Here is a 22,962-nt window from a genome sequence, read left to right as displayed (position 1 = left end):
GACGTGGAAAATCAAAAATCCCAAAAAAATCAGAATTCGACATCGGATCAAGTCCAAATTTTAGACACATGTCGGTGCTACCCTTAATGGCGTTCAATAAAAAAATCGGAATATTTCGCCATTAGGGGGCGCAATAAACGAGGAAATTGTATATCTTCTACAAAATTTCGCCGCGAAAACGCTACACTGACTTCTCGCTACTCCTACCACAGTCAAATCCTTTGTATCCACAGGTTGAGGGTAGCGTTTTGAACACATGCTTCGCGTTGTGCCGGCGAAATGCACATTTCTTGTCGCGTTGTGCCGGCGAAATGCACACTTCTTGGACCCCTGCATAACTGCTTGCAGTTCTAGTTATTCTTACCCCCCTAAAAGTGGGACCACAGCCCAAACCGTAAATGGTGCCGACACGCGAATTGCATGACTAGATCCAGATCTGTTCGGACTAAGCAGACGACAAAATCCAGACGCGCCGGTCACTAGGTGGCGCTATACCAAGGAATACGCGTTTGGGGCTATAACTCCCACACCGAACCTCCCACAGTCAAAAACTTGTACCCACATATTCACTGGAGTCTGCTGCATCTTTTGGCCTAGGCCACGCCCATTTGCGTCTATGAATATTTTTCGCTAAATCGCGAAAACCGCAAAAATGTTTTTTCGCTACTCCTCGCACATTTCTTGACCAATCAACACCAAACTTTGCATACGGCATCTTCAGACGCACACGCAAAGAAATCATATACAGTTTTTTGATCCGACCTTCGACGACGAAACGGTAGAGTTTTGAATATTCTTTTATTAGCTAAATTAGACGTGGAAAATTAAAAAACCAAAAAATTCCAAAATTAGACATCGGATCGAGTCCAAATTTTAGACACATGTTGGTGCTAACCTTATTGACCTTCGATAAAAATTTCGGAAAATTTCGCCATTAGGGGGCGCAATAAACGAGGAAATTGTATATCTTCTACAAAAATTTCGCCGCGAAAACGCTACACTGACTTCTCGCTACTCCACAGGTTCAGGGTAGCGTTTTGAACACATGCTTCGCGTTTTTCCGGCGAAATGCACATTTCTTGTCGCGTTGTGCCGGCGAAATGCACACTTCTTGGACCCCTGCATAACTGCTTGCAGTTCTAGTCTTATTAGGGGTCCAAGCCAACAGGTTGGATCCCTATTGTTTTTGTAGGGATTTTTCTTATTAGGGGTCCAAGCCAACAGGTTGGATCCCTATTGTTTTTGTAAGGATTATTATTATTTCGTACGCCTTAGAAGTGGTACCACAGCCCAAACCGTAAATGGTGCACACGCGCCAATTGCATGGCTAGATCCAGAATCGGCACCGCTACTCAGATAACAAAATCCAGACACGCCGGTCCCTAGGTGGCGCTATACCAAGGAATACGCGTTTGGGGCTATAACTTCCACACCGAACCTCCCAGAGTCCAAAAACGTGTACACACAGATGCACTGGAGTCTGCTGCATCTTTTGGCCTAGGCCACGCCCATTTGCGTCTATGAATATTTTTCGCTAAATCGCGAAAACCGCAAAACTGTTTTTTCGCTACTCCTCCCACATTTCTCGCCCGATCACCACCAAACTTTGCACACGACATCTTCAGACGCACACGCAAAGAAATCCTAGACACTTTTTTGATCCGACCTTCGACGACGAAACGGTAGCGTTTTGAATATTTGTTTATTAGCTAAATTAGACGTGAAAAGTCAAAAATCCGAAGAAATCCAGAATTATAAATCGGATCGAGCCCAAATTTTACAGACATGTTGGTGCTAACCTTAATGACGTTCGATAAAAATATCGGAAAATTTCGCCATTAGGGGGCGCAATAAACAAGGAAATTGTATATCTTCTACAAAATTTCGCCGCGAAAACGCTACACTGACTTCTCGCTACTCGTACCACAGTCAAATCCTTTGTATCCACAGGTACAGGGTAGCGTTTTGAACACATGCTTCGCGTTGTGCCGGCGAAATGCACATTTCTTGTCGCGTTGTGCCGGCGAAATGCACACTTCTTGTTATTATTATTATTTCGTACGCCTTAGAAGTGGTACCACAGCCCAAACCGTAAATGGTGCACACGCGCCAATTGCATGACTAGATCCAGAATCGGCACCGCTACTCAGATAACAAAATCCAGACACGCCGGCCCCTAGGTGGCGCTATACCAAGGAATACGCGTTTGGGGCTATAACTCCCACATCGAACCTCCCACAGTCCAAAAACTTGTACCCACAGATGCACTGGAGTCTGCTGCATCTTTTGGCATAGGCCACGCCCATTTGCGTCTATAATTTTTTTTCGCTAAATCGCGAAAACCGCAAAACTGTATTTTCGCTACTCCTCGCACATTTCTTGACCAATTGACACAAAACTTTGCACATGGCATCTTCAGACGCACACGCAAAGAAATCCTCGGTCACTTTTTTGATCCGACCTTCGTCGACGAAACGGTTGCGTTTTGAATATTGGTTTATTAGCTACGTTTTACGTGGAAAATCAAAAATCAAAATAAAATCCAGCATTAGACATCGGATCAAGTCCAAATTTTACACACATGTCTGTGCTAACCTTAACGGCGTTTGCTAAAAAAAATCGGAAAATTACGCCCTAAGGGGGCGCAATAAACGAGGAAATTGTATATCTTCTAATTGGCCAAAGGAATGTTCTTCAAACTCAAGGGAAACCATCAAGGGGCAAACCCGAGTCTATATAGAAAATATGGCCAAGAATTATTAATGTGGGCGGGAGTTATTTGGCAAAGGAAAATTGTCTTTTGAAAATTTCGCCAACAGGGCGGCGCCAAAAAACGACGACATTGTACATCTCCTATTTGGCCAATGGAATGTTCTGAAAACGCGTTTTAGGCTATAACTCCCACACCGAGGCTCCCACAATCAAAACCTTTTCATCCACAGATATAAGTATATAAGTATAATTCCTTTTTGCATGGGCAATTTGTGTAAATGAAGTGTAATAAATAAACAATATGAGATGTTTTATTGTGAGCGGATTCATTAGTTTTATTAGCAGTTTATGTTGGGTTTAACTTCCATTAACTCCATTAACTTCCAAAGTCTGAGATTTGTCCTTTTACTTAACATGAATGGCGTTGAACACGGATATATAACACACATATCATTGAAATAGCTGTAACAGGCATGGACGTATTGATTACCTGAATGATTATGGGAGACCTACGTAATTTTCATAATATTGTTAATTGTCTAATATTAACATTTCAGTTGCGTTGGTAGGTATTTCATTTTCATTTGCTTGTATAGCTATGTATGACAGGGTTATGGTTAGCTATGTATGACAGTTGACAATGTTGGTGTATTACAATTCATTATTTGGGTAGGCTAATCCAACTTCGTTGCTGGTCGATATGTAAACATTTACTTTTACATAAATTATTGATTGCATTTTTCGTAAATAGTTAGTTGGAAGGAATCTGTTTCTTAAGCAATAACATTGAACTGAATTTTTTAGGCCTTCATACGTTTACTATGTTACTATGGTATTATATGGAGCTTGGTTATCAGCTATCATAGAATGGTGTCCCAATGGCTGCATGTGTACGAAATAGGATTTGAACCAAGTGTTACAATAAAAAAAGCTAGATATAGAGTGGGTGACTTTTGATTGCATTTTTCGTAAATAGTTAGTTGGAAGGAATCTGTTTCTTAAGCAATAACATTGAACTGAATTTTTTAGGCCTACATACGTTTACTATGTTACTATGGTATTATATGGAGCTTGGTTATCAGCTATCATAGAATGGTGTCCCAATGGCTGCATGTGTACGAAATAGGATTTGAACCAAGTGTTACAATAAAAAAAGCTAGATATAGAGTGGGTGACTTTTGATTGCATTTTTCGTAAATAGTTAGTTGGAAGGAATCTGTTTCTTAAGCAATAACATTGAACTGAATTTTTTAGGCCTACATACGTTTACTATGTTACTATGGTATTATATGGAGCTTGGTTATCAGCTATCATAGAATGGTGTCCCAATGGCTGCATGTGTACGAAATAGGATTTGAACCAAGTGTTGCAATAAAAAAAGCTAGATATAGAGTGGGTGACTTTATCAGTATACTCAATCGAGATGGCCACAATAATAACCTCTCTTAGATGGGTTGTAGATACTAAGTTTTATAACAGATAATTCAATGCATGACGATTTGGTGACAGAGGTAAAGCATCTTCTTTTAAATATTATAAGCCTCGGTTTAGTTATTCAGTTCTGTTGGATTCCAGCCCACCATGGAATATATGGCAATGAAATTGCTGATAAATTAGCTAAAAGATACTAACCTAATTAGGAGAATTTAACCTTAAGTATATATATTTTTTATTTTTATTTATTCATTTCTTTTGATTGCTCAGGGCAAGTGATGTTTCTGTTCAGTTCTGTTCAGATTGTACGAAATAGGATTTGAACCAAGTGTTACAATAAAAAAAGCTAGATATAGAGTGGGTGACTTTTGATTGCATTTTTCGTAAATAGTTAGTTGGAAGGAATCTGTTTCTTAAGCAATAACATTGAACTGAATTTTTTAGGCCTACATACGTTTACTATGTTACTATGGTATTATATGGAGCTTGGTTATCAGCTATCATAGAATGGTGTCCCAATGGCTGCATGTGTACGAAATAGGATTTGAACCAAGTGTTACAATAAAAAAAGCTAGATATAGAGTGGGTGACTTTATCAGTATACTCAATCGAGATGGCCACAATAATAACCACTCTTAGATGGGTTGTAGATACTAAGTTTTATAACAGATAATTCAATGCGTGAAGATTTGGTGACAGAGGTAAAGCATCTTCTTTTAAATATTATAAGCCTCGGTTTAGTTATTCAGTTCTGTTGGATTCCAGCCCACCATGGAATATATGGCAATGAAATTGCTGATAAATTAGCTAAAAGATACTAACCTAATTAGGAGAATTTAACCTTAAGTATATATATTTTTTATTTTTATTTATTCATTTCTTTTGATTGCTCAGGGCAAGTGATGTTTCTGTTCAGTTCTGTTCAGATTATATCTGTTCAGGCGTGGTTCAGGTGTGGGCGTGGTGTACTCCCATGGTGCTTCGCGAGTTACACTCAGGGAATGACTAGCGTCAGCAACGGCGCAAGACTCACTCTGATCGGTTTTTCTCTTCTTGAGACATCTTTTGTTCAGATAGACCCTTTTCCTCTCCCTTCCACGGATTAATATTGTGAGCGGATTCATTTGAGTACGTTCTGTCTTTCAACTTTGCGGTTCAACCAAAGAAGTTCGTTGTCAAGGTAAGTCCTTATGAGATGGATAATTATGCTTGTCCGCCATTTTGTATGCATCTTGTAAGTCGCGCATGGGACCCACGACCATAGATATATATCCTTATGAAATGGATAATTATGTTTAAAGTATTAGGTTTGCTTTTGATGCAATAATTGCAAGCATAGGATTTACGAGAAAATATTAAAGCCCACTGTAATAGTTTGTGTGGGGCGCTATGGACTACGGCGGCGTCTAGGCCGCCAGCCATCTTACCACAGAAAAGCTTTCTGGAACGCTAATACTCTTATCTCGCTGAAATCTTGACGGATTTACAAACGGTTTGGTTTCTTAGTTCTGCCTCGTTGTAGTTGTTTTGGCAGCTTTCTGGAACGCGAATACTCTTATCTCGCTGAAATCTTGACGGATTTGCAAACGGTTTGGTTTCTTAGTTCTGCCTCGTTGTAGTTCTTTTGGTAGCCGCTGAAATCTTGACGGATTTACAAACGGTTTGGTTTCTTAGTTCTGCCTCGTTGTAGTTGTTTTGGTAGCTTTCTGGAACGCTAATACTCTTATCTCGCTGAAATCTTGACGGATTTATTGGTTTCTTAGTTCTGCCTCGTTGTAGTTGTTTTGGTAGCGGCTAAATTAGCATGTCGCGATGCTACAGGGGATCGCGTCTATGCAAATATTTGGCTTTAAATTTGGATTGTATGTGTGCAATGTGTTTTAAATGCTGAAATGTCGTGTTACATTCACTTTTTACACGCACACATCCGCCCAACAGTCTAAACTCCACCATATGCAATGTGTTTTAAATGCTGTGCTGTTGGTCATGTGGAGAAACGGGAGATCGTCCGTCGTTCAACTCAAGGTGAGGTGCTCCTTATATTGCTAATGCTGGGTTTTGACTGTATTTGCATTTTAGTTGTCCATCAATAGATTTTTTTGAAAAATGGTTAGGGTGTGTGTGTGTGTGTGTGTGTGTCTGTGTGTGTGTGTCTGTGTGTGTGTGTCTGTCTAGGTGTGTGTGTGTGTGTGTCTGTCTAGGTGTGTGTGTGTGTGTGTGGCTGTCTAGGTGTGTGTGTGTGTGTGTGTGTGTGTGGCTGTCTAGGTGTGTGTGTGTGTGTGTGTGTGGCTGGCTGTCTAGGTGTGTGTGTGTGTGTCTGTCTAGGTGTGTGTGTCTCTGTCTGTGTGTGTCTGTCTAGGTGTGTCTGTCTAGGTGTGTGTGTGTGTGTGTGTCTGTCTAGGTGTGTGTGTGTGTGTGTGTGTCTGTCTAGGTGTGTGTGTGTGTGTGTGTGTCTGTCTAGGTGTGTGTGTGTGTGTGTGTCTGTCTAGGTGTGTGTGTGTGTGTGTGTCTGTCTAGGTGTGTGTCTGTCTAGGTGTGTGTGTGTGTGTGTGTCTGTCTAGGTGTGTGTGGTCTGTCTAGGTGTGTGTGTGTGTGTGTCTGTCTAGGTGTGTGTGGTCTGTCTAGGTGTGTGTGTGTGTTACGTCCCCCCGCCTCCGTAACAGTGTGTCTGTCTAGGTGTGTGTGTGTCTGTCTAGGTGTGTGTGTGTGTGTGTGTGTGTGTGTGTGTGTGTGTGTGTGTGTGTGTCTGTCTAGGTGTGTGTGTGTGTGTGTGTGTGTGTCTAGGTGTGTGTGTGTGTGTCTGTCTGTCTAGGTGTGTGTGTGTGTCTGTCTGTCTGTCTAGGTGTGTGTGTGTGTGTCTGTCTGTCTAGGTGTGTGTGTGTGTGTCTGTCTGTCTGTCTAGGTGTGTGTGTGTGTGTGTCTGTCTGTCTGTCTAGGTGTGTGTGTGTGTCTGTCTGTCTGTCTAGGTGTGTGTGTGTGTGTCTGTCTGTCTAGGTGTGTGTGTGTGTGTGTCTGTCTGTCTAGGTGTGTGTGTGTGTCTGTCTGTCTGTCTGTCTGTCTGTCTGTCTAGGTGTGTGTGTGTGTGTGTGTATGTCTGTCTAGGTGTGTGTGTGTGTGTGTGTGTGTGTGTCTGTCTAGGTGTGTGTTGTCTGTCTAGGTGTGTGTGTGTGTCTGTCTGTCTGTCTAGGTGTGTGTGTGTGTGTCTGTCTGTCTGTCTAGGTGTGTGTGTGTGTGTCTGTCTAGGTGTGTGTGTGTGTCTATCTGTCTGTCTAGGTGTGTGTGTGTCTGTCTGTCTAGGTGTGTCTGTGTCTGTCTGTCTAGGTGTGTGTGTGTCTGTCTGTCTAGGTGTGTGTGTGTGTGTCTGTCTGTCTAGGTGTGTGTGTGTGTCTGTCTGTCTAGGTGTGTGTGTGTGTCTGTCTGTCTAGGTGTGTGTGTGTGTCTGTCTGTCTAGGTGTGTGTGTGTGTCTGTCTGTCTAGGTGTGTGTGTCTGTCTGTCTAGGTGTGTGTGTGTCTGTCTGTCTAGGTGTGTGTGTGTCTGTCTGTCTAGGTGTGTGTGTGTCTGTCTGTCTAGGTGTGTGTGTGTCTGTCTGTCTGTCTAGGTGTGTGTGTGTGTCTGTCTGTCTGTCTAGGTGTGTGTGTGTGTCTGTCTGTCTAGGTGTGTGTGTGTCTGTCTGTCTGTCTGTCTGTCTGTCTGTCTGTCTGTCTAGGTGTGTGTGTGTGTGTATGTCTGTCTAGGTGTGTGTGTGTGTGTGTGTGTCTGTCTAGGTGTGTGTTGTCTGTCTAGGTGTGTGTGTGTGTCTGTCTGTCTGTCTAGGTGTGTGTGTGTGTCTGTCTGTCTAGGTGTGTGTGTGTGTCTGTCTGTCTAGGTGTGTGTGTGTGTGTCTATCTGTCTGTCTAGGTGTGTGTGTGTCTGTCTGTCTAGGTGTGTCTGTGTCTGTCTGTCTAGGTGTGTCTGTGTCTGTCTGTCTAGGTGTGTGTGTGTCTGTCTGTCTAGGTGTGTGTGTGTGTCTGTCTGTCTAGGTGTGTGTGTGTGTCTGTCTGTCTAGGTGTGTGTGTGTGTCTGTCTGTCTAGGTGTGTGTGTGTGTCTGTCTGTCTGTCTGTCTGTCTGTCTGTCTGTCTGTCTGTCTGTCTAGGTGTGTGTGTGTCTGTCTAGGTGTGCGTGTGTGTGTGTGTGTGTCTGTCTAGGTGTGTCTGTGTCTGTCTGTCTATGTGTGTGTGTGTGTGTGTGTGTGTGTCTGTCTAGGTGTGTGTGTGTGTCTGTCTAGGTGTGTGTGTGTGTCTGTCTAGGTGTGTGTGTGTGTGTTTGTGTCTGTCTATGTGTGTGTGTGTGTGTTTGTGTCTGTCTAGGTGTGTGTTCGGTGTGTTACGTCCCCCCGCCTCCGTAACAGTGTGTCTGTCTAGGTGTGTGTGTGTCTGTCTAGGTGTGTGTGTGTGTGTCTGTCTAGGGGTGTGTGTGTGTGTGTGTGTGTGTGTCTGTCTAGGTGTGTGTGTGTGTGTGTCTGTCTAGGTGTGTGTGTGTGTGTGTGTCTGTCTAGGTGTGTGTGTGTGTGTCTGTCTAGGTGTGTGTGTGTGTGTCTGTCTAGGTGTGTGTGTCTAGGTGTGTGTGTCTGTCTAGGTGTGTGTGTCTAGGTGTGTGTGTCTAGGTGTGTGTGTCTAGGTGTGTGTCTGTCTGTCTAGGTGTGTGTGTGTATGTCTGTCTAGGTGTGTGTGTGTGTCTGTCTGTCTAGGTGTGTGTGTCTGTCTGTCTAGGTGTGTGTGTGTCTGTCTGTCTAGGTGTGTGTGTGTCTGTCTGTCTAGGTGTGTGTGTGTGTGTGTCTGTCTGTCTAGGTGTGTGTGTGTGTCTGTCTGTCTGTCTAGGTGTGTGTGTGTGTCTGTCTGTCTAGGTGTGTGTGTGTGTCTGTCTGTCTGTCTGTCTGTCTGTCTGTCTGTCTGTCTGTCTAGGTGTGTGTGTGTGTGTATGTCTGTCTAGGTGTGTGTGTGTGTGTGTGTGTGTGTGTGTCTGTCTAGGTGTGTGTTGTCTGTCTAGGTGTGTGTGTGTGTCTGTCTGTCTGTCTAGGTGTGTGTGTGTGTCTGTCTGTCTAGGTGTGTGTGTGTGTGTGTGTCTGTCTAGGTGTGTGTGTGTGTCTATCTGTCTGTCTAGGTGTGTGTGTGTCTGTCTGTCTAGGTGTGTCTGTGTCTGTCTGTCTAGGTGTGTGTGTGTCTGTCTGTCTAGGTGTGTGTGTGTGTGTCTGTCTGTCTAGGTGTGTGTGTGTGTCTGTCTGTCTAGGTGTGTGTGTGTGTCTGTCTGTCTAGGTGTGTGTGTGTGTCTGTCTGTCTAGGTGTGTGTGTGTGTCTGTCTGTCTGTCTGTCTGTCTGTCTGTCTGTCTAGGTGTGTGTGTGTCTGTCTAGGTGTGCGTGTGTGTGTGTGTGTGTCTGTCTAGGTGTGTCTGTGTCTGTCTGTCTAGGTGTGTGTGTGTCTGTCTGTCTAGGTGTGTGTGTGTGTCTGTCTGTCTAGGTGTGTGTGTGTGTCTGTCTGTCTAGGTGTGTGTGTGTGTCTGTCTGTCTAGGTGTGTGTGTGTGTCTGTCTGTCTAGGTGTGTGTGTCTGTCTGTCTGTCTGTCTGTCTGTCTGTCTGTCTGTCTGTCTAGGTGTGTGTGTGTGTATGTCTGTCTAGGTGTGCGTGTGTGTGTGTGTGTCTGTCTAGGTGTGTGTTGTCTGTCTAGGTGTGTGTCTGTCTGTCTGTCTAGGTGTGTGTGTGTGTGTCTGTGTCTGTCTAGGTGTGTGTGTCTGTCTGTGTCTGTCTGTCTGTGTCTGTCTAGGTGTGTGTGTGTGTCTGTCTGTCTGTCTGTCTGTGTCTGTCTAGGTGTGTGTGTCTGTCTGTCTGTGTCTGTCTAGGTGTGTGTCTGTCTGTCTGTGTCTGTCTAGGTGAGTGTGTCTGTCTGTCTGTGTCTGTCTAGGTGTGTGTGTCTGTCTTGGTGTGTGTGTGTCTGTCTGTCTAGGTGTGTGTGAGTGTGTCTGTCTGTCTAGGTGTGTGTGAGTGTCTGTCTGTCTGTCTAGGTGTGTCTGTCTGTCTGTCTGTCTGTCTAGGTGTGTGTGTGTCTGTCTGTCTGTGTCTGTCTAGGTGTGTGTCTGTCTGTCTGTCTGTGTCTGTCTAGGTGTGTGTCTGTCTGTCTGTGTCTGTCTAGGTGTCTGTGTCTGTGTGTCTGTCTGTCTAGGTGTGTGTGTCTGTGTGTCTAGGTGTGTGTCTGTGTGTCTAGGTGTGTGTGGGGGGCTGTGTCATGTGTGTCTGTCTGGGGCTGTGTCGTGTGTGTGAGGGGTGCTGTGTCGTGTGTGTCTGTGTGTGTGTGTCTGGGGCTGTGTCATGTGTGTGTCTGTATACTGATTTTCAGATTGTCTAAGCAAGGTAGGTCTGTTGTTATGTGTTGAAAGGAGAAACGGGAGATCGTCCGCCGATCAACTCAAGGTGAGGTGCTGGTTATGTTACTTAGTGGTTGGGTTTTGACTGAATTAGCATTTTAGTTGTCTATTAATAGATTTTTTTCGGAAAATGGTTTCTGTACTGCCTATGTCATTCTATGCAAATATTTGGCTTTAAATTTGTCCTTGGATGAAAGCTTTATAAGTTGGCTGTGATTAGGAAATTTTAAATGCTGCAATGTCGTGTTACATTTCCTTTTTACACGCACACATCCGCCCAACAGTCTAAATTCTACCTCTGTCAACCATATGCAATGTGTTTTAAATGCTGTGCTTTAGCCCATATATTGATTTCTCATGAACACCTTGTGCGTGTGTATTTATTGCACCTATCTGTTCTGTTTAATGTTCATTTCATATGAAAACACATGGTTATAATTACATAAATACATCTCTGTACAGGGTGGGGTTTTCAACATGCAGCCTTTCTTGATGTATATTTGTAAAGGGAAATCTGGTACCTATTTTGAAGCATTCTATTTTTCTTATTGTGAAATCATTAGATGCCTCGTGCCTCGCGTGCTTCGGCTGCAGCCAAGTCGAAGATGAGGAGGATTCTTCCGATGGCAACGACTCTGGCTAGAGGCTTCCTCCCTGGTATGTAGTCGTAAAGATACAATAATGTTTTCAACTCATTTATATTCCTCAGAATTCTATTGCATGAATGTGTGATGTTTGACTTTTAGATCAACAGCTCGAGATAAGTTATTCATTTTAGTTTTGTGTTGAATTTGTCTTTTTATTAGTGCATGGCACTGGAGCTCGTCACCGTGTCAAGCCTTGGCCTGTCTCTGCCCACACTGGGAAGTTCAACCGATTGGATCTCCCTCCTGAGTCTCCAGATAAGCAGGTAAACTTGTCAAAGTCCTTTCAGAATATAATGTATAATTTAGCTGTGGAATATGTTTGGAGTGGAATGACAACTTTTTATTTGTCCTTATTTATAGTTTGTGCTGTTTGTGGGCGACTCGCATCTGCGTGCGTTGGTTGACCGTTACGTGAGGATGCCAGACGGTTGCCTTTCGTTTGGGTTCCTGTCTACGCCTGGGGCGTCTGCCGCTGAGCTCCGCACTGAGTTGCTGAACGCAGACATCCCCAGAACCCCCGACATCGTTTGCTTGCTGGCTCCAAGCAACAACCTCACGGCGACGCCCGGCATCGAAGCGGCTGGAGTTGCCTTCGATGGACTTCTGAGAGCTGCCCGTAGTCGATGGCCTAAGGTAGTTTTTGTGTTACAAAATAAAGTGTATTTTCAAGGCAGACTATTTAACAGAATTGTATAGTGTGTAATCCAAAACTTTTGTGCGGATCAGGTGTTTGTGCTCGATTTCCCTCCCCGGCTGGCGAGTGAATTGGCACCGCAACAATTCCTTCGAGAGGAGTTTCGTCGCGTTGCAGCAAAGAACGGTATGTAAAAATGATTAAGAGATAATGTCAGTATAGAATATCTTTGTAGGAAAGCTTTTAGTGTATCAACACCACCTCTTGGTACCACGTGCAAAATATGTATATAGTGTATGGTTTAATATTTGTTTTCTTCTGCAGATGTAAAGTACTGCGTCACAGCTGACCGCTTTCCGCTGGACTCACGTGCCTTGTGGATTCGTGATGGGGTAAGTCGTGTTATAACTTGGCACGTGAGAAATTCATGTAATGTCATTTTTATATGTCAAAAGCAGTTTATTTCAATAATAACCCGTGCTTCTCATTATAATAGATCCACCTGAGTGACGATCTGGGGATGCCGCTTCTCGCGAAGCTTCTGTGGCACTTCTCCTTTCTGCAGCTACAGTCACCTCTGCCTGTTACACCTCCGCCTGTGTCTCCTCCCAAGTCACCCCCGACTGTGAGACCCTTTGCTACCACCGTGGTTGTGAAGGGAGAGGTTTCACGTCCACGTCCCCTTGACCCCTTCAAGGAAACTGTCGTCGGACGTCGCGGAAAGGTAAAAGTTATACAATTTTGAAGAGCTTTAGTTTTAGTTAGGCCACATTTATTGAATACTAATTCCCCCTATGTGTTTATAGCGCAGCCAACCTGAGTCCTGGGATGCGCCTGAGGACTGGGATCAGTCTTCCGTGCGGATCCTTCCTCATGAGGTTTGTACATTGGTATGATAGCTGATAGGAAATTAAACCGTAATGATGCGTACATTTGTTGTTTCATTTAAATGCTATTCCTATAAGACAAGGCAAATGGTCAATGTCTCAATTCTGTTTTTTATTTCTAGGTTTGTGTGCCTCCTCTGGTCCTGAGGGAGTGCTTTGTCGTGCTAAACCCTATCCGGTTTAGCACTGACAAGTTGGCTGCAATGGATCGCATTGTTCCATCCAACCTTGACGTCCCCATGGGGAATCGCTCAAAGGTAATTTGTGTGATTTTAATATTAACTGTTTGTGAGTGCATACATATTAATAGCGCCTGTAATCCTATATGACAAGCTTTACATTGTTTGGTACAGATAGTTGCATTGATAATAAAAGTGTTATATTTCATTAACTGTTATCATTTCCGTTCTCTTCCATTATGATAGAAACGGAAGGTGGCACATGGAACCACGGCTGTGGTCTCCAAAGGAAAGAAGGCCCGCCTTGAGGTTGGTAATTTCTCAGTGAAATATGTATTTGTTTTTTGGTTGAAACACAGGAACAACTATTTTCTGATTTCGCCTTTAACACAAGAGATAGTCCAACATTCTCTGTGTAGGTATTGTTTTGCCAATGATTTACAATTATTTTCCAGGCACTTCAAACTCCAGCAAGGATTGCCAAACCTTCGAAGCTGGTACCTCCCCCTCGACCTGTTCCAGAAGCTGCTGTACCAGCTACTCTGGAGGGCGTACCTCCTCCTCGACCTGTTCCAGAAGCTGCTGTACCAGCCACTCTGGAGGGCAGCGTCTTTGTGCCTTCGAGCAAGGTAATTTGCATACAACATGTGATGATTACACACATTCAGTGAATAGAGTGCGGTTCTCTATTCTTTAGATTTTTTCTCTAAGTACCCTTTAAGAAAGTGTAGTTTTGTGTTTCCATTTCTCAATTGTAATGTACATATAATTCTTTCTATGTCATTGCAGTTTGCTCAACCGGAGGAGGGGGATGACAAGACTCTGTGTGTTGATGAGTGGCCGCTTCTTCAAACAGAGTTTTGTGAGGTAAAGGAATGGGGGAAAAAGAGCATCTTGTAATAATTTAATGTTTGGGTTTTGTTGTTAAATTTGTATGTAGCGCCACAAAATACAGGCGTGCACAACACTATGTTTGTTACTGTTTTAAATAAACTACATTAGCAGTAAGTTCTTTGAACTGCCCACTTTTCAATTTTCATACAATTGTATGTCTCATGATAATTTTGCTCCCTTAACTCATTGTAGAAGGTGAACCAGCCAGCTGCTCGGGTTGTCTCTGGACAGAGAAAACAAGAGGAGCCAACACCTTGGGGTCCAAAAGTTGGGATGGCCCAGGCTGATAAACCAACAGCCAATGAGACCAGCTTCTTGGGATGTTCAACCAAGGTAATGACAACAATATAAAAAATGATTTGCAAATAAGCAATCAATCTGTTCCAGGATCAGTATCTAGTAACATTTACATTTTTACTTCATAATTACAATCAACATAGTTTAACTGTTTTTATCATGTTCTTGGTAATATCTACACACTATGAATTGGAAATGTCAAGAAGGTTGGCTGATGAACTTGTTGTGCTCATTTTAATTTTTTAAACTGAACTGAAATAAAAGTTTTCTTTGTCCTTAATTCTGTTCACCACAATACACTAAATGTCCCCTTTTCTATGACTTATGAGTTTGCATGTAGGGGTAAACCTCAATTTTTTAACATTCGTAATGTTTGTGATTGCAGATGACACACATTGAGGACCGTGAGCCGTTTGAACCAGCACCTGAGGTCACTGCGAGCAGTCAGCAGGTATGTAATTACTAGTGGAAAAATTGTATACCAACGGGAAAAGCCACAGCTTAAGAGACCCATTTTGTTTTGATGTGTTTATTCTTTTAAAACATTGATATGGTGTAAGTGTGCAGTTCTGACTAATTTGCCTATACTATGTACATTTTCAAATTACTTACTGGGAACCAACATGCTTTTAAAAACACTGAATTGTCATTTCAGCAGAGCCCGCCTGAGGACAATGGCCAGCTTGAAGATCCTCATGTAACACTTGGCAATCAGAAGGTACTTATTTTTAACATGTTATTCCCTGTTCCTTTTGAGTTTTCCTGGCATTTATTAGATCTTGGAAATTAGTTAAAGTAATGTTAATATCATGTACAATTCCGTTTTCCCATTATACACAGCCATGAACTACAGCTGATTGATTCCTAGCCTTTTTATGAATTCCTTGTTAATTTCGATATAAACTATTGGTTACACTCCTTTTTGATTGAACTACTGTTGTGTTTTTAGGCACCCTGTGATTTTGCACCTGCCAGAGCTGCTACATCAAGTCATGTGACTTATGACAACCCTGGGTGTCTTCAAGGATCGTTTGACCAGAGCAGCCACATATTCGGGGAAAATGCAGGTAAGCAGTGTGCTACAAATGGCATAGCGGCGATTATGACCCACACCACCCAAAGCGTTCTCAAATGGAAAAAAAAGAACATTCATCATATTCTAAAACAAGGTAATGGCTTGTACACATCTATGCTAGAAAATAAGGAAATCAGCGCAGCCAAAACCAGTGGGCATATTTTCATTTCCGAGTTACCCAGACACTGCAAATTCAACAATAAATTATTTAGTTTGGAATATTTTGATACACTCACTGGAAGTCTTGATCGAAAGGATGATTATGACGCTTCTATGCAAAACATAGCCATGCCTTTAGAAGAGGCTATTCAGAGGACACTGCTGCAGACAGACACATGCTTGCTCAACATCCAAGAAAGTGTCTGTGCCGTTTTCAAGGTCGGAACTGCTTTTGCAGTTTTCGATCCTCATTCTCGTAGTACTTGGGGTTCCGTTGCACCGGATGGAACCAGCATAGTAGCGCACTATGCTACTGTGTATGAGTTATATAACCATATTGAGAACCTTGTCAATTCCTTATATCAAAATCATCCACATGCTTTTGATATCCCAAACAAGGTGTTTGAAGTCACTGGTGTGAAAGCTGTTGAGGTAAACTCACCATTTACTGCTTTAACTGCACAGCCTGAAGCCAGCACTTTGGCACATGACGGTACTTTGGACACAGACAGTGACTCTGATCTCTGTGTCCTTTCGGTAACAGATAGAAATTCCCTTGCAGTAAACACGTCTTTTTCCCTTGAAACTGTGCAGCCTGTAGCAAACATTTCTACATGTGACACAACTGTAAACATTGACAGTGTTCCTCCAATTCACACAGAGGGTGCATCCGTCTGTTTAATTTCTGTAACGGATAGGCCCAATATAATATTTACTGGATTGACATTAAGGGAAAAAAACAGGATCTGCAACAAACTGAATATTGTACCAAGTTTAGATCAAAATATTGTTGTACAAACCTTCGATATGGCACAGCCTGAACCATGCAAAACAACAACCATTGAAGGTGACGGTAATTGTTTCTTTCGTTCTCTTTCGTCTGTAATTAGTGGTTGTGAGTCACATCACAAGGCCTTTCGAAAGGCTGTAGTGAATCACATCTCAAATAATCCACTTCATTACATTACTTGTCTAAGACAACAATTTGCTTCTGTGGAGCAATATCTCAGGGACTCAAAAATGAAATATGTTGGATCTTGGGCAACAGAGTTGGAAATACAAGGTTCTGCTGATTTGCTCTGTGTTGATATTTACACATACAGTCAACAGAAATGGTTTACGTTTACGGCGAACATTGAGCCGATTTCAAGAAAAGCCATATATCTGAAACACTGCAATGAAAGCCATTATGAACCTATTGCATGTGTCAAAGAAAAAACCTCTCATGCATGCTTTAGTTTAACTAGCTTCTGTGAAATGTCGCACAAAATGTCCAATGCAGACCTTGTTTCACCACGTAAAAAAATTACAGATAAAGTATATAATGTAAGAATAAAGAAAACATATGCTGGAAACGCAGAATATAGGCAAGATAGAAAGGTAAAATCACAACAAAGATATAATTGTGATGAACAATATCAAGCAAAATTAAAAAACAGCAGTATCGAAAGATATGCTAATAATGAAACGTTCAAAGAAAAAGTAAAAAACAGCAGTATTGAAAAATATGCTAATAATCCTGCCCATCGTAACCAGGTGAAACAAAGAATTGTAATCAAATACAGAGAAGATCCGGCTTATAAACCCTCTTTAATTGAAAGAAACTGTCAAAAGAGACTTAATCTAACCCTCTTAAAACATAATATCGACTATGTAATTGAACTCTTCCAAGAAGAGGTCAAACATGGACCAGAACATGTTTGTTGTGTATGTCACAGATTATTGTTCCGTAAGCAAGTTAGATTATGTGACATAACTTCATATGAATCCAAAGCTTCAACCGTGTCAGCAATTGCAAAACAATGCATTACTACAACATATCTCCATCAATGTAATAACGCATGTTTATCGCCATGCACACTAAAACAGACAGTTGCTGGGAAATTGTGGATATGTTTCAGTTGCAACTCCAAGTTACTCAGTGGTAAGGTTCCCCAGGAGAGCGCTATGAACAATATGGCATTGGATCCAATTCCTGACGAATTAGGCACACTGAACTCATTAGAACAACACCTGTGCGCATTGAATATTCCCTTTATGCGACTTGTGGCATTGCCACGAGGTTCTCAGAATTCTGTCCATGGGCCGGTGACTTGCGTTCCATCAAACAGCGATGTAGTCACTTCGGTTCTCCCAAGGCTAGAAAATCAAGATTTAATGATCCGAATAAAACTGAAAAGAAAACTTACTTATAAGGGGCATTATCAGTATCAATATGTGCACACTCAAAAAATCCAAAATGCGATAGCATGTTTAAAGGACATGAATAAATGGTATAAGGACATAGACTTTAACGCAGAATGGGAAAATCCCTTGCCAGAAGATGCATGTTCTGTTTTGAAAGAATGCAACACAGTTAATGACACTCCATCTGCACCTGAAAGCAGTGACATTACAACTCAATCAGACCAGGTGTCGGATGATGAAGAAGCTGACCACATATATGAAACTCAAACACACGGGTTACTCTTGGACACATGTTTGCAACCAATTGATATCGCACAGGAAATATTTGATCAGCATTTCGAAAGTGTTTTATCAATAGCTCCAGCTGAGGGCAACAGTCCTGTTAGGCTGCTGACCGATAAGGGCAATGAAGCAAAATGTTTCCCAACTCTTTTCCCCAAAGGGACAGGTACATTCCATGATGCACGGCCCCACAGGCTCACTCTCAGTAGATACATCAACACACGAATCCTAAATGCTGATGGGAGGTTTAGCAGCAACTTGGACTACATTTTCTATGCTCAATATTTATCTGAGGTCAATCAGGTTGTTTCCAAGGTGTCCATAGCATTGAGAAAAGGTTACCATGCAGGGGAATCATTGGCTATAACTTCCGCCATGCTTTCAAACAAAGACTATGTAAGTAATGTCTTAAAAACCGATCTCGGTTACAAGTTCCTTCAACCGATCCGAGGGACTCCAGTTTTTTGGCAAGGTGTACAGAAAAATCTATTTGCTATGGTTCGTCAGCTTGGTGTCCCTACTTGGTTCTGTTCATTTTCATGTGCGGATTTACGCTGGACTGAACTCATCGATGTTTTCATGAGACTACAGAAAATACAGGGAAATGTCAACGACCTGGACTGGTCACAGAGGTGCAATTTACTCAAAACTAATCCGGTTACCGCGGCAAGAATGTTCCAACACAGGTTTCAGACTTTCCTAAATGACGTCATCAAGTCACCAGCTAACCCCATTGGTAAAGTTATCGACACATTTTTTAGAGTTGAATTCCAACAACGCGGCTCACCCCATACTCATTGTCTGTTCTGGGTAGAAAATGCACCGAAAATAGGCAAAAACACAGACCAAGAAGTCACACAATTTATTGATAAATACATCAGTTGTGAACTCCCGCCAGCAACCGACGCATTGCATGAAGTTGTTTCCAGCGTTCAAAAACACAGCTCCAAGCACTCAAAGAGTTGTAGGAAAAAAGGCACAACATGCAGATTTAACTTTCCACGTCCTCCAAGCAACCACACCTTTCTTTGTAGAAGTAAAACAGACGAGGACCAGGAGGTAACAGACGCTGATCCGATAGACGTCTCTATATTAGAAATGCGAAAAGAAAAAGAGGTGGCTAAAAGTGTCATGACAAGGGTCAAACATGCTCTTTCAAGTCCAGACCTAACCTTCGACACTGTGGATCAGCTATTTGCTTCCATTAACATCACCCAGGAAATGTTTGAAAATGCCTACCGATTGACAACCAATAAAAACGCGGTTGTACACAAACGCAACCCATCAGATGTTTACGTTAATCAATACAACAAAGACCTTTTGCGTTGCTGGGATGCCAACATGGACATACAATATGTCTGTGATGCTTTTGCTTGTGTAGTATACATAATATCCTACATCTCAAAAGCAGAACAAGACATGGGCTTATTGTTACAACATACTCAAAATGAAATGAAAAAACATGGAAATTTAGATGCAAAACAAACACTCAATAAGTTGGGAAGTGTCTTTCTCCACAATCGCGAGGTCTCAGCTCAAGAAAGTGTTTATCGAGTTACAAACATGCATCTCAACGAATGCTCAAGACTGGTCACATTTATCCCTACTGGTGAAAATACCGTCAGAATGAGTTTTCCTCTCAGTGTCATTCAAAGCAAAGCAGAACAGGATGACACATCAACAGACTCGATATGGATGACGAGCATAACGGACCGCTATAAAAACCGCCCCCAGGGCGCAATTTTTCATGATATTTGTATAGCCACATTTGCTTCAAAATACAGAGTTCTGTACGGGAAAGAGCAGCACAGCCAGGGCTCTGTTAAACTGGAAAATAACACTGGCTTTGTTAAGATGAGAACTAGGGGACCTGATGCTGTTGCTAAATACGCTCGTTTCTCACAAACCAAATATCCAGAAAAACACTACCACAGTTTGCTACAATTGTTTTTGCCTCATTATTCAACAGATGAGTTAAAACCTCCACCGTACAACAGTTATGAGCAGTTTTACAGGACCGGTTCCATCACTAACAGCAGCAATACAACGCAAAGTGTTAAGGAAGTTGTAGATTTCAATAGATCCCTGTTTGAAGTAGATGCAGATGAGCTCGACAGATGCCAAGAGGTTGCAGGGCACCGCGGGGCTCACGACGAGGCATGGGCAGACCTTTGCCCTGAATCTGAGTTGGAGCGATTAGAATGTCAGGAGGAGATGTCTAACAACAACGACACAAATCACAATGAAAGAGAAGCCATACCGGACTTGCAGTCGGACGCAAAGGCAACGCTGTCTAAAGAATTTCCCACACACTCGATACAAAGAGCTGAAGGTCTGTCCATTATGCGCACGTTAAACGAACAACAGACTCAAATTTTTTACAAAATCCGCGCATGGTGCCTTGACAAAATCAATGGCAAAAACCCAGACCCGTTTCGCGTATTCATTTCAGGGGGAGCAGGCACGGGAAAGTCGCACCTGATTAAAGCTGTGTACTACGAGTCATGCAGACTCTTTGCAAGAATGTCCATTAATCCAGACGACACTCATGTTTTGCTAGCTGCTCCTACAGGAGTAGCAGCATATAATATCAACGGAAGCACAATACACAGCACCTTTGCTATTACTACCACTGCCAAACTGCCATATCAACCTCTAGGAGATGAAAGAATCAATTCGTTAAGAGCCACCATGAAAGACTTACAAATACTCATTTTGGACGAGGTGAGTATGGTTGATCATAAAATCCTGACGTATGTCCATGGCAGACTACGACAAATAAAGCAACAAGGAGATTATGCATTGTTTGGGAATGTATCAATCATGGCAGTTGGTGACTTCTTCCAGCTCGGCCCTGTAAAGGGGACACCTCTTTACCACGAGCAATTGGTGACCGATCTGTGGAACAATCATTTCACTCACATTGAGTTGACAAAGATAATGCGACAAAAAAACAAAGAGTTTGCTGAAACATTAAATCGTCTTAGAAAACACAGAAAAGGAGACAATCTTTACCAGCGAGATGAAGTCTTGCTAAGACAACGCGAGACCGGCGAGGGGGAACTGACACAGGACCTTCACATTTTCGCCACAAACGATGAAGTGGCAGCCCATAACACCGCCATGTTACACAAGACGTGTACGGATTTGGTGCAAATTAAAGCTCAAGATTCTCAGAGAAACCCTACCACAGGACAAGTAACAAGAAAAAATAATCCAAAATTTGATAGTCAGACATGTTTAAGCAGAACGTTAATCGTTGGTCCATCAGCTCGCGTAATGCTCATCAAAAATATAGATCTGTCAGATGGATTGGTCAATGGTGTATTCGGTACCGTTTGCAAAATCACCTTCGAAGGGAACGTTCAGTTTCCCAAAACCATTTTGGTTAAGTTTGACAATGACACAATCGGCAGGAAACTGAGGAGTAGGTCTATATGCTTTGAGCCTCAATTTCAACAAGCAACACCCATAGATGCTGTGGAAGACAAAGTAATGACTGGTGGATCTAGACGCCAATACCCGTTACGCCTAGCATGGGCCTGTACCATACACAAAGTTCAAGGTTTAACTTTAGAAAGAGCTGTAGTGTCCCTTAAAAGGATATTTGCAGCTGGCCAAGCATATGTAGCATTAAGCCGAGTAACGTGTGAGGAAAACCTTATCATTCAAGACTACGCAGCCAAAGCCTTCTATTCGAAACCAGACATCGACATTTCCCTGCAAAAAATGGAACCATTCATTGCAACTCCACCAGCAGAAATAACTTCAACCCTCAAAATATGCCTCCACAACATTCAAGGTCTATGTCAACACATGGAAGACCTTAAACATGACCAGAGAATCTTGAGTGCTGACATCATTTGCGTGACAGAAACATGGCTGGAGCAAAGCACATCAGTCAGTTCCATTGAAATGCCAGGTTGGACTTTTAATCACAAACTCCGGTCCCAATCCTACCATAACATGACCCAATTCCAAGACTTGGTAAACAAACGGCACGGTGGTGTGGGCTACTATCACAAAGACCACATCACTTGTAACATTATACACATGCCGTGCAGTGACTTGGAAGCCATCATGTTTAATGTTCAGCCTTTGAATTACAATTTCATTGTGCTGTACAAACCGCCATCATATCAACTCGCCTTATTCAAACAAAATCTCGCTTTGGTAATGCAACAATTTAACCAACTTTCAGGAGGAAAGGTAATTATGGGTGACTTCAACGACAATGCCCTTGTTTCTAAATCTGCAGAAAATTTCATGCAACAACAAGGTTACACCCAAATTGTCTCTTCGCCAACAACAGAAAACGACACAACAATTGATCACGTTTACATTCGTGACATTAGTCCCACTGATATCAAAGTGCAAATTCTGTCCACCTACTACTCCGATCATGAGTGCCTCTGTTTAGATTTCCTTCTGTAACTGGTTAGCTCGTTTAGCTCGCAGGTTTTAGCACTACCCAATATTTGAAATGTTTTGTCTGTCTTTTCTATTTATTCAAATAAATAATAAATATTAAATATTATATATTTTTTATTTTTTTACATTTTCTATTTTTTCTAATAAATCATGAATTTTCTCCCCATAATTTTTTTATGGATTTGCCCCTCTAATGAAAGCCATAGATATGGGTTTTTTTTTAGCACTACCCAATGATTTAAATGTTTTGTCTTTGTCTTTTCTATTTTTTCTAATCAATAATAAATATTATCAATTATACTTTTTTTTTTTTCAATTTTTTCTAATAAATAATACATATTATCCATTTTTTACTTTTTGGATTTTAACTTTACATTTACTCCCCATTTTTTTTTTATTTTTTTTTTATTTGCCCCTCTAATAAAAGCCATAGCTATTTTGGCCCTTTTCAGCATTTTTTCCCTATTCATCTATAACTTACAATTTACAATAAGGGTACATAGATAAGCTATTTGTTAATGCTTAGTTAATAACTCATAGCTAACTAACCATTTCTAAATACTTGCGTAATGCTTGATTAGCATTAACTAAGTCAAACTAACTGTTATCCTTAGTTAATGCTAATCTAAGCATCAACCAAGTGAAACTAACTGTAATGCTTAGTTAATACTTATCTTAGCATTAACTAAGAATTACAGTTACTTTTACTTAGTTAATACTTATCTTAGCATTAACTAAGTAAAACTAA

At 41.9% G+C, this 22,962-nt stretch overlaps 2 protein-coding genes across 3 annotated transcripts; both read left to right on the top strand.

Annotated features, from left to right (window-relative positions):
• Positions 1-2,238: 2,238 nt before the first annotated feature.
• Positions 2,239-15,066, top strand: LOC130405913 (uncharacterized). Of its 2 annotated transcripts, none has more exons than XR_008904383.1 (17): positions 2,239-5,326; positions 6,085-6,171; positions 10,555-10,588; positions 11,106-11,199; positions 11,349-11,452; positions 11,550-11,822; positions 11,916-12,009; positions 12,148-12,215; positions 12,320-12,547; positions 12,630-12,713; positions 12,833-12,967; positions 13,136-13,198; positions 13,345-13,518; positions 13,679-13,756; positions 13,976-14,116; positions 14,466-14,798; positions 15,030-15,066. XR_008904383.1 is itself a non-coding variant. In XM_056611221.1 (17 exons), the coding sequence occupies exons 2-17, from the start codon at positions 6,116-6,118 to the stop codon at positions 14,868-14,870; spliced, it is 1,827 nt and encodes a 608-aa protein (XP_056467196.1). In that variant the 5' UTR covers positions 2,239-5,326; positions 6,085-6,115; the 3' UTR covers positions 14,871-14,887. The 2 variants fall into 2 exon arrangements, 1 of the variants encoding a protein (XP_056467196.1); XM_056611221.1 differs by lacking the exon at positions 15,030-15,066 and having other exon boundaries at positions 14,466-14,531; positions 14,736-14,887.
• A 35-nt stretch (positions 15,067-15,101) lies between these two features.
• LOC130405912 (uncharacterized) lies at positions 15,102-22,520 on the top strand. Its single transcript, XM_056611220.1, has one exon. It carries the CDS (start codon positions 15,183-15,185, stop codon positions 22,215-22,217), a length of 7,035 nt encoding a protein of 2,344 aa, XP_056467195.1. The 5' UTR covers positions 15,102-15,182; the 3' UTR covers positions 22,218-22,520.
• The last annotated feature ends 442 nt before the right edge of the window (positions 22,521-22,962 follow it).

The sequence above is a fragment of the Gadus chalcogrammus genome, chromosome 16 (genome assembly GCF_026213295.1).
Source record: "Gadus chalcogrammus isolate NIFS_2021 chromosome 16, NIFS_Gcha_1.0, whole genome shotgun sequence".
NCBI classification, from domain to species: domain Eukaryota; kingdom Metazoa; phylum Chordata; class Actinopteri; order Gadiformes; family Gadidae; genus Gadus; species Gadus chalcogrammus.
Note: the sequence above shows the minus strand (reverse complement) of the source record. Positions and strands in the feature narration are given on the sequence as shown.

Excerpts from the sequence above, each read along its gene's own strand:
- LOC130405913 (XM_056611221.1), top strand. The coding sequence starts at position 6,116 with ATGCTGTGCTGTTGGTCATGTGGAGAAACGGGAGATCGTCCGTCGTTC. Across the intron at positions 13,519-13,678 it reads TCTTTGTGCCTTCGAGCAAG|TTTGCTCAACCGGAGGAGGG; the intron begins GTAATTTGCATA and ends ATGTCATTGCAG. Across the intron at positions 14,117-14,465 it reads TCTTGGGATGTTCAACCAAG|ATGACACACATTGAGGACCG; the intron begins GTAATGACAACA and ends TTGTGATTGCAG.
- LOC130405912 (XM_056611220.1), top strand. The coding sequence starts at position 15,183 with ATGACCCACACCACCCAAAGCGTTCTCAAATGGAAAAAAAAGAACATT.